We start from the raw sequence: 15,252 nt of genomic DNA, 5'->3' as shown, positions 1-15,252 counted from the left end.
GCAGGAACAGGGTGGAGAGGAGAGGAGGAGGAGGAGAGTGGGGCAGGAACAGGGTGGAGAGTAGAGGAGGAGGAGGAGAGTGGGGCAGGAACAGGGTGGAGAGTAGAGGAGGAGGAGGAGAGTGGGGCAGGAACAGGGTGGAGAGTAGAGGAGGAGGAGAGTGGGGCAGGAACAGGGTGGAGAGTAGAGGAGGAGAGTGTGTGGCAGGAACAGGGTGGAGAGTAGAGGAGGAGGAGAGTGTGGCAGGAACAGGATGGAGAGGAGAGGAGGAGGAGAGTGGGGCAGGAACAGGGTGGAGAGTAGAGGAGGAGGAGAGTGTGGCAGGAACAGGATGGAGAGTAGAGGAGGAGGAGAGTGGGGCAGGAACAGGATGGAGAGGAGAGGAGGAGGAGAGTGAGGCAGGAACAGGGTGGAGAGGAGAGGAGGAGGAGGAGGAGAGTGGGGCAGGAACAGGATGGAGAGGAGAGGAGGAGGAGAGTGGGGCAGGAACAGGGTGGAGAGTAGAGGAGGAGGAGAGTGTGGCAGGAACAGGATGGAGAGGAGAGGAGGAGGAGAGTGGGGCAGGAACAGGGTGGAGAGTAGAGGAGGAGGAGAGTGTGGCAGGAACAGGATGGAGAGGAGGAGGAGGAGGAGAGTGGGGCAGGAACAGGATGGAGAGGGAGAGGAGGAGGAGAGTGGGGCAGGAACAGGATGGAGAGGAGGAGGAGAGTGGGGCAGGAACAGGATGGAGAGGAGAGGAGGAGGAGAGTGGGGCAGGAACAGGGTGGAGAGTAGAGGAGGAGGAGAGTGTGGCAGGAACAGGATGGGAGGAGGAGGAGAGTGGGGCAGGAACAGGATGGAGAGGAGAGGAGGAGGAGAGTGGGGCAGGAACAGGATGGAGAGGAGAGGAGGAGGAGAGTGGGGCAGGAACAGGATGGAGAGGAGAGGAGGAGGAGAGTGGGGCAGGAACAGGATGGAGAGGAGAGGAGGAGGAGAGTGGGGCAGGAACAGGATGGAGAGGAGAGGAGGAGGAGAGTGGGGCAGGAACAGGGTGGAGAGTAGAGGAGGAGGAGAGTGTGGCAGGAACAGGATGGAGAGTAGAGGAGGAGGAGGAGAGTGGGGCAGGAACAGGATGGAGGGGAGAGGAGGAGGAGAGTGTGGCAGGAACAGGATGGAGAGGAGGAGGAGGAGGAGAGTGGGGCAGGAACAGGATGGAGGGGAGAGGAGGAGGAGAGTGTGGCAGGAACAGGATGGAGAGGAGGAGGAGGAGGAGAGTGGGGCAGGAACAGGATGGAGAGGAGAGGAGGAGGAGAGTGTGGCAGGAACAGGATGGAGAGGAGAGGAGGAGGAGAGTGTGGCAGGAACAGGATGGAGAGGAGGAGGAGGAGGAGAGTGGGGCAGGAACAGGATGGAGAGGAGAGGAGGAGGAGAGTGTGGCAGGAACAGGATGGGAGAGGAGGAGGAGGAGGAGAGTGGGGCAGGAACAGGATGGAGAGGAGAGGAGGAGGAGAGTGTGGCAGGAACAGGATGGAGAGTAGAGGAGGAGGAGAGTGTGGCAGGAACAGGATGGAGAGGAGGAGGAGGAGGAGGAGAGGGGGCAGGAACAGGATGGAGAGGAGAGGAGGAGGAGAGTGGGGCAGGAACAGGGTGGAGAGGAGAGGAGGAGAGTGGGGCAGGAACAGGGTAGAGAGGAGAGTGGGGCAAGAAGTAAACAACAGAAGAACAAAAGTTTGGGTTTGAGTAAAATGAAATCAGACAGACGATTGGTTGATACATTAAAACAAACTAATGTTTGTAGAGTTGATAGTGCACCTAATGTTTTCTCCTTGGTCACTCTCCAGGTCAGAGGCCCCTCATATATCATCCTTCTCTGGGCCAGGTCAAGGTACTGAGAGAGAAGAGAACAATAGAGACTGATAAAGAATGAGAGAACGGGACAACTGTAGAAAGGATAGCATGAAGAGCACTGGACCACACTACAAGAAGCCCTCACTATTGTCAGTCACCTTGTACTCCAGGTACAGCTCATTACTGGGTTTGAGTCCTGAGGTGTCCAGCCTGCGCTGATAGTCTTTCAGGGTCTGGAGGGAGAGAGAAAAACCATTTATACTTTCCCTCAGACACTTATAAGAATAGTAGTAGTTTGAGTGTGTGTGTGTGTGTGTGTCTCACCAGCAGGTTCTCCATCTGTTTGACCTCCTCGTTGACGTGGTTGAGGATCTTCCTACAGCACTCTGCACTCTGCTGAATACTCTCCTTCTCCAAGGTGTCCTCTACAGGAATACACACAACACATGTCACAACACACACACTCTCTCTGTTTATCTGAATGTGAACAGGGAAGGACACACACAGACCTGTGCACTTGGCAATGTTTTCCAGCAGTAGGGGGTATTTGGTGAGCCTCTGCATCTCAGTGGGGATGATGTCCTTCAGCTGCAGCCTACGACACTGAGGCCTACTCTCTGCCTCCAGTATGAAGGAGTTGAAACGAGGGTCTTTCTTCTGTCTCATCTTCAGCTGTTCCAGGGCCCACGTCTGGTGACTACAGAACCTAGACGTCAGCTTCTGAAACCACTCACCCTCTGTCCCTCCAAACTAGACAGAGAGAGATGGGGACAGAGAAAGTGAGAGAGAGAAAGAGGGAGTGATTAAAAGCTTTCTTTAGGGATCCATTTACCTAAGTATCCACTTCATATATGGGATGAGGGGTTAGGCTGAGATGGGGTGAGGGGCAGAGAGAGAGAGGGGGTGAGGGGCAGAGAGAGAGAGGGGGGGTGAGGGGCAGGGCAGAGAGAGAGGGGGTGAGGGGCAGAGAGAGAGAGGGGAGAGAGGGGGTGAGGGGCAGAGGGGTGAGGGGCAGAGAGAGAGAGGGGTGAGGGGCAGAGAGAGAGAGGGGGTGAGGGGCAGAGAGAGAGATGGGGTGAGGGGCAGAGAGAGAGATGGGGTGAGGGGCAGAGAGAGAGAGGGGGGTGAGGGGCAGAGAGAGAGATGGGGTGAGGGGCAGAGAGAGAGATGGGGTGAGGGGCAGAGAGAGAGAGGGGGTGAGGGGCAGAGAGAGAGAGGGGGTGAGGGGCAGAGAGGAGAGGGGGTGAGGGGCAGAGAGAGAGAGGGGTGAGGGGCAGAGAGAGATGGGGTGAGGGGCAGAGAGAGATGGGGTGAGGGGCAGAGAGAGATGGGGTGAGGGGCAGAGAGAGAGGGACAGAGAAAGTGAGAGAGAGAAAGGGAGTGATTAAAAGCTTTCTTTAGGGATCCATTTACCTAAGTATCCACTTCATATATGGGATGAGGGGTTAGGCTGAGATGGGGTGAGGGGCAGAGAGAGAGGGGGTGAGGGGCAGAGAGAGAGAGGGGGTGAGGGGCAGAGAGAGAGAGGGGGTGAGGGGCAGAGAGTGATGGGGTGAGGGGCAGAGAGAGATGGGGTGAGGGCCACAGAGAGATGGGGTGAGGGGCAGAGAGAGAGTGCAGTGAGGGGCACAGAGAGAGGGCAGAGGGGCACAGAGAGATGGGGTGAGGGCCACAGAGAGATGGGGTGAGGGGCAGAGAGAGAGGGCAGTGAGGGGCACAGAGAGATGGGATGAGGGGCACAGAGAGATGGGATGAGGGGCAGAGAGAGAGAGGGCAGTGAGGGGCAAAGAGAGAGGGCAGTGAGGGGCACAGAGAGATGGGGTGAGGGGCAGAGAGAGAGAGGGCAGTGAGGGGCAAAGAGAGAGGGCAGTGAGGGGCACAGAGAGATGGGGTGAGGGGCAGAGAGAGAGAGGGCAGTGAGGGGCAAAGAGAGAGGGCAGTGAGGGGCAAAGAGAGAGGGCAGTGAGGGGCAGAGAGAGATGGGGTGAGGGGCAGAGAGAGAGAGGGCAGTGAGGGGCACAGAGAGAGGGCAGTGAGGGGCACAGAGAGAGGGCAGTGAGGGGCACAGAGAGATGGGGTGAGGGCCACAGAGAGATGGGGTGAGGGGCAGAGAGAGAGTGCAGTGAGGGGCACAGAGAGAGGGCAGTGAGGGGCACAGAGAGATGGGGTGAGGGCCACAGAGAGAGGGCAGTGAGGGGCACAGAGAGAGGGCAGTGAGGGGCACAGAGAGAGGGCAGTGAGGGGCAAAGAGAGGGCAGTGAGGGGCACAGAGAGATGGGGTGAGGGGCAGAGAGAGAGGGCAGTGAGGGGCAAAAGAGAGGGCAGTGAAGGGCACAGAGAGATGGGGTGAGGGGGCACAGAGAGAGGGCAGTGGGGTGAAGGGCACAGAGAGATGGGGTGAGGGGCAGAGAGAGAGAGGGCAGTGAGGGGCAAAGAGAGAGGGCAGTGAGGGGCACAGAGAGATGGGGTGAGGGGCAGAGAGAGAGAGGGCAGTGAGGGGCAAAGAGAGAGGGCAGTGAGGGGCACAGAGAGATGGGGTGAGGGGCAGAGAGAGAGAGGGCAGTGAGGGGCAAAGAGAGAGGGCAGTGAGGGGCAGAGAGAGATGGATTGAGGGGCAGAGAGAGAGGGCAGTGAGGGGCACAGAGAGATGGGGTGAGGGCCACAGAGAGATGGGGTGAGGGGTAGTGAGAGAGAGGGCAGTGAGGGGCACAGAGAGATGGGGTGAGGGGCAGAGAGAGAGAGGGCAGGGCAGTGAGGGGCACAGAGAGATGGGGTGAGGGGCAGAGAGAGAGGGCAGTGAGGGGCACAGAGAGATGGGGTGAGGGGCAGAGAGAGAGAGAGAGGGTAGTGAGGGCCACAGAGAGATGGGGTGAGGGGCAGAGAGAGATGGTAGTGAGGGGCACAGAGAGATGGGGTGAGGGGCACAGAGAGATGGGGTGAGGGGCAGAGAGAGAGGGCAGTGAGGGGCAGAGAGAGAGGGCAGTGAGGGGCACAGAGTGAGAGGGGCACAGAGAGATGGGGTGAGGGGCACAGAGGGGAGAGAGAGATGAGGGGCAAAGTGAGAGGGCAGTGAGGGGCAGAGAGAGATGGGGGCAGTGAGGGGCAGAGAGATGGGGTGAGGGGCACAGAGAGATGGGGTGAGGGGCAGAGAGAGAGGGCAGTGAGGGGCACAGAGAGATGGGGTGAGGGGCAGAGAGAGAGGGTAGTGAGGGCCACAGAGAGATGGGGTGAGGGGCAGAGAGAGAGGGTAGTGAGGGCCACAGAGAGATGGGGTGAGGGGCAGAGAGAGATGGTAGTGAGGGGCACAGAGAGATGGGGTGAGGGGCACAGAGAGATGGGGTGAGGGGCAGAGAGAGAGTGCAGTGAGGGGCACAGAGAGAGGGCAGTGAGGGGCAAAGTGAGAGGGCAGTGAGGGGCAGAGAGATGGGGTGAGGGGCAGAGAGAGAGGGCAGTGAGGGGCACAGAGAGATGGGGTGAGGGGCAGAGAGAGAGGGTAATGAGGGCCACAGAGAGATGGGGTGAGGGGCAGAGAGAGAGGGTAGTGAGGGGCACAGAGAGATGGGGTGAGGAGCAGAGAGAGAGGGCAGTGAGGGGCACAGAGAGATGGGGTGAGGGGCAGAGAGAGAGGGTAGTGAGGTGCACAGAGAGATGGGGTGAGGGGCAGAGAGAGAGGGTAGTGAGGGGCACAGAGAGATGGGGTGAGGGGCAGAGAGAGAGGGAGTGGTGGAAGGTGACCTGTTCCTTACCCTATTGAGTAACGTGGTTCCGATGGCCTTGACGATGAAATTGTGCTGACGCAGCTTCTTCAGGTGCTCGTAGAAAGCATCTGCACAGAAACACACAGGGAACACAGCGGTTGGACTGGGGTAGACTTATGGTCTGGTTTATTATGGTCAGTGTAACTGGGACTCCAGTTACACTAGGGTTAATTTACTAGTGATGAGGGGAAATATTGATACAGTTATATATCAGGGTATCATTTTGGGAGGTATGCCGTTTCATTTTGACAGTATCGCAATATTATTTTTGCGATCGTTGCACCAAAGCTCCGGTGTTTTCCCATCAGAGCTTATTCTCCATCTGCTTTTTAAATAAGGAACCAAATTGTTTTCAGCACTTATTTCCACGACTGATCAAAACTTGTTTTCTCATGACTCTCTCTTGTCCTTCTGCAGCAGACATATGGTGAGCAGCATGTTTGGAACATGGAATCGCAATAAAATTACTGCATCCAATTGCAATATATATCGTCTGGACACCTAGGCATCGTGGTAACATCGTATCGTGAGGTCTTTGGCAATTCTCCGCCCTACAATTTACAGTGGTCAGACTGACTGCATTGGCAGTCATGTAGTCATACTGTAATTTTGGTTTGTATGTCAGGGGTTAGGCGGTCGTACTGTAGTTGGGGTTACAGTGGCAGTACATTGGTCATGTGGTTGTACTGTAGCGGGGGTTATGGTCGTACTGTAGTTGGGGTTACAGTGGCAGTACATTGGTCATGTGGTTGTACTGTAGCGGGGGTTATGGTCGTACTGTAGTCGGGGTTACAGTGGCAGTACATTGGTCATGTGGTTGTACTGTAGCGGGGGTTACGGTCGTACTGTAGTTGGGGTTACAGTGGCAGTACATTGGTCATGCGGTTGAACTGTAGCCGGGGTTACGGTCGTACTGTAGACGGGGTTACAGTGGCAGTACATTGGTCATGTGGTTGTACTGTAGCGGGGGTTACGGTCGTACTGTAGTTGGGGTTACAGTGGCAGTACATTGGTCATGTGGTTGTACTGTAGCGGGGGTTACGGTCGTACTGTAGTTGGGGTTACAGTGGCAGTACATTGGTCATGTGGTTGTACTGTAGCGGGGTTACGGTCGTACTGTAGTTGGGGTTACAGTGGCAGTACATTGGTCATGTGGTTGTACTGTAGCGGGGGTTATGGTCGTACTGTAGTAGGGGTTACAGTGGCAGTACATTGGTCATGTGGTTGTACTGTAGCGGGGGTTATGGTCGTACTGTAGTCGGGGTTACAGTGGCAGTACATTGGTCATGTGGTTGTACTGTAGCGGGGTTACGGTCGTACTGTAGTTGGGGTTACAGTGGCAGTACATTGGTCATGCGGTTGGTAGCGGGGTTACGGTCGTACTGTAGACGGGGTTACAGTGGCAGTACATTGGTCATGTGGTTGTACTGTAGCGGGGGACTGTAGTTGGGGTTACAGTGGCAGTACATTGGTCATGGTTGTACTGTAGCGGGGTTACTCGTACTGTAGTTGGGGTTACAGTGGCAGTACATTGGTCATGTGGTTGTACTGTAGCGGGGGTTACGGTCGTACTGTAGTTGGGGTTACAGTGGCAGTACATTGGTCATGTGGTTGTACTGTAGCGGGGTTACGGGTACTGTAGTTGGGGTTACAGTGGCAGTACATTGGTCATGTGGTTGTACTAGCGGGGGTTACGGTCGTACTGTAGTTGGGGTTACAGTGGCAGTACATTGGTCATGTGGTTGTACTGTAGTTGGGGTTACAGTGGCAGTACATTGGTCATGTGGTTGTACTGTAGTGGGGGTTACACTGTAGACGGGGTTACAGTGGCAGTACATTGGTCATGTGGTTGTACTGTAGCGGGGGTTACGGTCGTACTGTAGTTGGGGTTACAGTGGCAGTACATTGGTCATGTGGTTGTACTGTAGCGGGGGTTACGGCCGTACTGTAGTTGGGGTTACAGTGGCAGTACATTGGTCATGCGGTTGTACTGTAGCGGGGTTTCGTACTGTAGACGGGGTTACAGTGGCAGTACATTGGTCATGCGGTTGTACTGTAGCGGGGGTTACGGTCGGACTGTAGTTGGGGTTACAGTGGCAGTACATTGGTCATGCGGTTGTACTGTACGGGGGTTACGGTCGTACTGTAGACGGGGTTACAGTGGCAGTACATTGGTCATGTGGTTGTACTGTAGCGGGGGTTACGGTTGTACTGTAGTCGGGGTTACAGTGGCAGTACATTGGTCATGTGGTTGTACTGTAGTTGGGGTTGCGACCCTGCTGACGTGAGTAACTACAGGCCCATTAGTATACTACCTGTGGTGTCAAAGGTTGTTGAAAAGTGTGTAGCAGAACAACTGATTGCCCACCTCAACAACAGCCCCTTCACATTACACTCCATGCAGTTTGGCTTCAGAGCGAAACACTCCACAGAAACGGCCAACTGCTTTCTTCTGGAAAATGTGAAGTCCAAGATGGACAAAGGGGGTGCTGTTGGGGCTGTGTTTCTGGACCTAAGGAAGGCTTTTGATACTGTTAACCATGAGATTCTCATCACAAAATTGTCCAAGTTCAACTTTTCCCCTGATGCCTTGAGATGGATGAAATCATACCTTGAAGGCAGAACTCAGTGTGTCAGAGTGAGCAATGAGCTGTCGCCCACTCGTAGCTATGATGTGGGCGTGCCCCAAGGGTCAATACTGGGGCCCCTCCTGTTCAGCCTGTACATTAATGATCTGCCTTCTGTCTGTACTGGGTCTGAAGTTCAAATGTATGCAGATGATACAGTGATATATGTGCATGCAAAGAGCAAACAACAAGCTGCACAAGAACTCACTACTGTAATGGTCCAGGTTACAAAGTGGCTCAGTGACTCGTGTTTGCATCTCAATGTGAAAAAACTGTTTGCATGTTCTTCACAAAGAGGGCAACAGATGCTACTGAGCCAGATGTCTATGTGTCAGGGGAGAAGCTCCAGGTGGTATCCGATTTTAAGTACCTTGGCATCATACTTGATTCCAACCTCTCTTTTAAAAAGCATGTGAAAAAGGTCATTCAAATAACTAAATTCAATCTAGCTAATTCCCGATTTATACGAAATTGTTTGACTACAGAGGTAGCAAAACTGTACTTCAAATCTATGATACTCCCCCACTTAACATACTGCTTGACTAGTTGGGCCCAAGCTTGCTGTACAACATTAAAACCTATTCAGTCTGTCTACAAACAGGCTCTCAAAGTGCTTGATAGGAAGCCCAATAGCCATCATCATTGTCACATCCTTAGAAAACATGAGCTCTTGAGTTGGGAAAATCTTGTGCAATACACCGACGCATGTCTTGTATTCAAGATCCTTAATGGCCTGGCTCCCCCTCCACTCAATATTTTTGTTAAACAGAAAACCCAGACATATGGCAGCAGATCCACAAGGTCTGCCATGAGAGGTGACTGTATAGTTCCCCTAAGGAAAAGCAGCTTTAGTAAATCTGCATTCTCTGTGAGAGCTTCCCATGTCTGGAATACACTGCCATCAGACACACATAACTGCACCACATATCACACTTTCACAAAATGCTTGAAGACATGGCTAAAGGTCAATCAGATTTGTGAACATGGTCCCTAGCTGTGTGCTGCCGCTTTCCATGTTGTCTGTAGCTTGTGAGGTATGGAAACACTTTGTTGCTTTTATGAATTTTGTCTTGCTGCTTTTTGTTCTATGTTGCTCTGTCTGTATGCTATGTCTTTCTTGTCCTATGTTGCTATGTCTATGGTGCTATTGTCTATATTGTAATTGTTTTTAATAACCTGCCCAGCGACTGCGGTTGAAAATTAGCCGGCTGGCTAAAACCGGCACTTTTACTGAAACGTTGATTAATGTGCACTGTCCCTGTAAAAATAAAACTAAACTAAACAAAACCAACGGTTGTACTGTAGACGGGGTTACAGTGGCAGTACATTGGTCATGTGGTTGTACTGTAGTTGGGGTTACGGTTGTACTGTAGACGGGGTTACAGTGGCAGTACATTGGTCATGTGGTTGTACTGTAGACGGGGTTACAGTGGCAGTACATTGGTCATGTGGTTGTACTGTAGACGGGGTTACAGTGGCAGTACATTGGTCATGTGGTTGTACTGTAGACGGGGTTACAGTGGCAGTACATTGGTCATGTGGTTGTACTGTAGCGGGGGTTACGGTTGTACTGTAGTTGGGGTTACAGTGGCAGTACATTGGTCATGTGGTTGTACTGTAGTTGGGGTTACAGTGGCAGTACATTGGTCATGTGGTTGTACTGTAGCTGGGGTTACGGTTGTACTGTAGACGGGGTTACAGTGGCAGTACATTGGTCATGTGGTTGTACTGTAGACGGGGTTACAGTGGCAGTACATTGGTCATGTGGTTGTACTGTAGTTGGGGACGGGGTTACGGGGTTGGCAGTACATTGGTCATGTGGTTGTACTGTAGTTGGGGTTACGGTTGTACTGTAGTTGGGGTTACAGTGGCAGTACATTGGTCATGTGGTTACAGTGTATTGGTCTGGTTGTACTGTAGACAGGGTTACAGTGGCAGTACATTGGTCATGTGGTTGTACTGTGTTACAGTGGCAGTACATTGGTCATGTGGTTGTACTGTAGACGGGGTTACAGTGGCAGTACATTGGTCATGTGGTTGTACTGTAGACGGGGTTACAGTGGCAGTACATTGGTCATGTGGTTGTACTGTAGTTGGGGTTACAGTGGCAGTACATTGGTCATGTGGTTGTACTGTAGACAGGGTTACAGTGGCAGTACATTGGTCATGTGGTTGTACTCTAGTTGGGGTTACAGTGGCAGTACATTGGTCATGTGGTTGTACTGTAGACGGGGTTACAGTGGCAGTACATTGGTCATGTGGTTGTACTGTAGCGGGGTTACAGTGGGTTGGTCATGTGGTTGTACTGTAGTCGGGGTTACAGTGGCAGTACATTGGTCATGTGGTTGTACTGTAGACGGGGTTACAGTGGCAGTACATTGGTCATGTGGTTGTACTGTAGTCGGGGTTACAGTGGCAGTACATTGGTCATGTGGTTGTACTGTAGACGGGGTTACAGTGGCAGTACATTGGTCATGTGGTTGTACTGTAGACGGGGTTACAGTGGCAGTACATTGGTCATGTGGTTGTACTGTAGTGGGGGTTACGGTCGTACTGTAGACGGGGTTACAGTGGCAGTACATTGGTCATGTGGTTGTACTGTAGCGGGGGTTACGGTCGTACTGTAGACGGGGTTACAGTGGCAGTACATTGGTCATGTGGTTGTACTGTAGCGGGGGGTTACAGTGGATACATTGGTCAACTGCAGTGGTGGAACCGTACTAGACGGAGTTACAGTGCATGTCTATGATCTCATCCAGGCTGGGAAAGATGGTGGCCAGCTTACAGTGGCAGTACATTGGTTGTGGTTGTACTGTCTCCAGAGGCTTCCAGAACATTGGTCTGCAGAACACGGTTGTACTGTAGTTGGGGCATGGCAGTACATTGGTCATGTGGTTGTACTGTAGCAAAACAACTCTGAGTGGCAGTACATTGGTCATGTGGTTGTACTGTAGTGGGGAGAGGACTGTAGTTGAGAGTTACAGTGGCAGTACATTGGTCATGTGGTTGTACAGTAGAGAGAGACGGAGTACAGAGAGAGTTACAGTGGCAGACATTGGTCATGTGGTTGTACAGAGGGGTTATGGAGATACACGGAGCAGTGGTGGAAGAGACAGTGCACAGAGTCATGATCTCATCCAGGCTGGGAAAGATGGTGGCCAGCTCTGTGGCGGTCATGAGTTCCTCTCTCTCCAGAGGCTTCCAGAACACTGTCTGCAGAACACTCAGCATGCGCACATGGGCGTGCTCCGAAAACAAGAGAGAGAGAGAGAGAGAGAGAGAGACAGACAGAGAGAGAGAGAGAGACAGAGAGAGAGACAGAGAGAGAGAGAGAGAGATTACTCTAGTGGCAATTAATTCACAATATTTTGCATCGGATGAGTAGCAGCTCAATGTTACACCTCAATTACTTCGAATAGATCCCTCCATCCCCCACCCATCCCCCCGTCCCTCCTCACCGTTGATGACCTCCTGCCGCTTGGTCTCCTTCTTGCTGAGGTCTTTGAGCGTGTCTGGGGGGGTGTGTACTCTCCAGTTGGGCGGGTCCTGCTCCAGCTCCAGGAGGCGAGGGTCCTGTTCCTCCTGCTGGGGGGTGGGGCCAGAGAGGGAAAGACCTGGGAGCACACCCTCGGGCAGTAAAACCCCTTCATCAACACTGATAGAAGAGAGGAGGACAGAGGAGGAGGAGAGGGGCAGGTATAAGGGTATGGGGATAAAGGGTATGGGCGATATTATGAAAAGAGTCTAACGCGAAGCTAGAAAACCTGCTTGGGTTGAGAAGCACTTGGATTGGGACATTACGCTATTGGCTGATTCAAAGTCTACATAATCCACACACAGCACTAACATTACACGTAGTTACAGTTAGTACTGTAGCCCTGACTAAGAAAATAACTCCGGCTCTGACCCTCCTCCTCCAGTCAAGCTGTGTCACTCAGCATGGATCTCTTCCTGTCTTAATGAAGCTGCTGGGGACACAGTGGAAGAAGCTTCAATTCACTCTCACTCAGCCTTTCTGTCTGTTAGACATCAGACAGTCAGTAAAGCAAAGTTAGTTGGGCAGTAATATCAGCCTGTCCATGAGTCTATCAGCCTGTCCATCAGTTACTATAGTCAGTCAGAGTCTGCCTGTCCATCAGTTACTATAGTCAGTCAGAGTCTGCCTGTCCATCAGTTACTATAGTCAGTCAGTCTGCCTGTCCATCAGTTACTATAGTCAGTCAGTCAGCCTGTCCATCAGTTACTATAGTCAGTCAGTCAGCCTGTCCATCAGTTACTATAGTCAGTCAGTCAGCCTGTCCATCAGTTACTATAGTCAGTCTATCAGCCTGTCCATCAGTTACTATAGTCAGTCTATCAGCCTGCCCATCAGTTACTATAGTCAGTCAGCCTGTCCATCAGTTACTATAGTCACTGTCCATCAGTTACTATAGTCAGTCTATCAGCCTGTCCATCAGTTACTATAGTCAGTCTATCAGCCTGTCCATCAGTTACTATAGTCAGTCTGCCTGTCCATCAGTTACTATAGTCAGTCTATCAGCCTGTCCATAAGTTACTATAGTCAGTCTATCAGCCTGTCCATCAGTTACTATAGTCAGTCTATCAGCCTGTCCATCAGTTACTATAGTCAGTCTATCAGCCTGCCCATCAGTTACTATAGTCAGTCAGCCTGTCCATCAGTTACTATAGTCAGTCAGCCTGTCCATCAGTTACTATAGTCAGTCAGTCAGCCTGTCCATCAGTTACTATAGTCAGTCTATCAGCCTGTCCATCAGTTACTATAGTCAGTCTATCAGCCTGTCCATCAGTTACTATAGTCAGTCAGTCTGTCCATCAGTTACTATAGTCAGTCAGTCAGCCTGTATGTCAGTTAGTATAGTCAGTCAGTCTGCTTGTCCATCAGTTAGTATAGTCAGTCAGTCAGCCTGCCTGTCCATCAGTTACTATAGTCAGTCAGTCTGCCTGTCCATCAGTTACTATAGTCAGTCAGTCTGGCTGTCCGTCCATGAGTTAGTAGTCAGTCAGTCTGTCCGTCCATCAGTTAGTAGTCATTCAGTCAGTTTGTCCGTCCATCAGTTAGTATAGTCAGTCAGCCTGTCTGTCAGTTAGTATAGTCAGTCAGTCAGTCAGTCAGTCTGCTTGTCCATCAGTTAGTATAGTCAGTCAGTCAGCCTGTCTGTCAGTTAGTATAGTCAGTCAGTCAGTCAGTCTGCTTGTCCATCAGTTAGTATAGTCAGTCAGTCTGCCTGTCCGTCAGTTACTATAGTCAGTCAGTCTGGCTGTCCGTCCATGAGTTAGTAGTCATTCAGTCAGTCTGTCCGTCCATCAGTTAGTATAGTCAGTCAGTCAGTCAGTCTGCTTGTCCATCAGTTAGTATAGTCAGTCAGTCAGCCTGCCTGTCCATCAGTTACTATAGTCAGTCAGTCTGCCTGTCCGTCAGTTACTATAGTCAGTCAGTCTGGCTGTCCGTCAGTTACTATAGTCAGTCAGTCTGGCTGTCCGTCCATGAGTTAGTAGTCATTCAGTCAGTCTGTCCGTCCATCAGTTAGTAGTCATTCAGTCAGTCTGTCCGTCCATCAGTTAGTATAGTCAGTCAGCCTGTCTGTCAGTTAGTATAGTCAGTCAGTCAGTCAGTCAGTCAGTCAGTCTGCTTGTCCATCAGTTAGTATAGTCAGTCAGTCAGCCTGCCTGTCCATTAGTTAGTATAGTCAGTCAGTCTGCTTGTCCATCAGTTAGTATAGTCAGTCAGTCAGCCTGCCTGTCCATCAGTTAGTATAGGCAGTCTGCCTGACCATCAGTTAGTATGTCAGTCTGCCAGACTGACCATCAGTTAGTATAGTCAGTCAGTCAGTCTGTCTGCTTGTCCATCAGTTAGTATAGTCAGTCAGCCTGTCTGTCAGTTAGTATAGTCAGTCAGTCCGTCAGTCTGCTTGTCCATCAGTTAGTATAGTCAGTCAGTCAGCCTGTCTGTCAGTTAGTATAGTCAGTCAGTCAGTCTGCTTGTCCATCAGTTAGTATAGTCAGTCAGTCAGCCTGCCTGTCCATCAGTTACTATAGTCAGTCAGTCTGCCTGTCCGTCAGTTACTATAGTCAGTCAGTCTGGCTGTCCGTCCATGAGTTAGTAGTCATTCAGTCAGTCTGTCCGTCCATCAGTTAGTATAGTCAGTCAGTCAGTCAGTCTGCTTGTCCATCAGTTAGTATAGTCAGTCAGTCAGCCTGCCTGTCCATCAGTTACTATAGTCAGTGAGTCTGCCTGTCCGTCAGTTACTATAGTCAGTCAGTCTGGCTGTCCGTCCATGAGTTAGTAGTCATTCAGTCAGTCTGTCCGTCCATCAGTTAGTAGTCATTCAGTCAGTCTGTCCGTCCATCAGTTAGTATAGTCAGTCAGCCTGTCTGTCAGTTAGTATAGTCAGTCAGTCAGTCAGTCAGTCAGTCAGTCAGTCAGTCAGTCAGTCAGTCTGCTTGTCCATCAGTTAGTATAGTCAGTCAGTCAGCCTGCCTGTCCATTAGTTAGTATAGTCAGTCAGTCTGCTTGTCCATCAGTTAGTATAGTCAGTCAGTCAGCCTGCCTGTCCATCAGTTAGTATAGGCAGTCTGCCTGACCATCAGTTAGTATAGTCAGTCTGCCAGACTGACCATCAGTTAGTATAGTCAGTCAGTCAGTCTGTCCATCAGTAGTACCCAGTCAGTCTGCCTGCCTGTCCATCAGTTAGTATAGTCAACCATAGTCAACCAGAAGGTTGCAAGTTCAAACCCCCGAGCTGACAAGGTACAAATCTGTCGTTCTGCCCCTGAACAGGCAGTTAACCCACTGATCCTAGGCCGTCATTGAAAATAAGAATTTGTTCTTAACTGACTTGTCTAGTTAAATAAAGGTAAAATAAAAATAAAATAAAATCAGTGACTCTGTCCATCTGTGGCTGTGCTCCTCTCTCTCCCCCTGTGAGAAAAGGGGGGGTAGGGGTCTGCCTTACGAGGGGTGGGGAGAGGTCGGGGAGGAGTGTGCTGCCGTGGCGGCGGCTTGCAGGTCCACGTCGCTA

General features: G+C 51.6%; 1 protein-coding gene across 1 annotated transcript in view; it reads right to left on the bottom strand.

Moving 5' to 3' along the window:
• LOC124018383 (rho guanine nucleotide exchange factor 1-like) overlaps positions 1 to 15,252 on the bottom strand; it is a 101,317-nt gene that overhangs the window by 17,948 nt on the left and 68,117 nt on the right. The window contains exons 15-23 of the mRNA XM_046333671.1: positions 15,187 to 15,252; positions 11,681 to 11,867; positions 11,345 to 11,458; positions 10,947 to 10,962; positions 5,574 to 5,653; positions 2,337 to 2,577; positions 2,152 to 2,252; positions 1,986 to 2,060; positions 1,792 to 1,867 (exon numbers count right to left, since the gene is read on the bottom strand). The exon at positions 15,187 to 15,252 is cut by the window's right edge and continues 87 nt beyond it. Of these exons, the coding sequence (XP_046189627.1) occupies positions 1,792 to 1,867; positions 1,986 to 2,060; positions 2,152 to 2,252; positions 2,337 to 2,577; positions 5,574 to 5,653; positions 10,947 to 10,962; positions 11,345 to 11,458; positions 11,681 to 11,867; positions 15,187 to 15,252 (956 nt within the window). The remainder of the gene's footprint in view (positions 1 to 1,791; positions 1,868 to 1,985; positions 2,061 to 2,151; positions 2,253 to 2,336; positions 2,578 to 5,573; positions 5,654 to 10,946; positions 10,963 to 11,344; positions 11,459 to 11,680; positions 11,868 to 15,186) is intronic.

The sequence above is a fragment of the Oncorhynchus gorbuscha genome, unplaced genomic scaffold, assembly GCF_021184085.1.
Source record: "Oncorhynchus gorbuscha isolate QuinsamMale2020 ecotype Even-year unplaced genomic scaffold, OgorEven_v1.0 Un_scaffold_5:::fragment_2:::debris, whole genome shotgun sequence".
Taxonomy (NCBI): domain Eukaryota; kingdom Metazoa; phylum Chordata; class Actinopteri; order Salmoniformes; family Salmonidae; genus Oncorhynchus; species Oncorhynchus gorbuscha.
The sequence above is the reverse complement of the archived record's forward strand: the minus strand, read 5'-3'. Positions and strand labels throughout refer to the sequence as shown.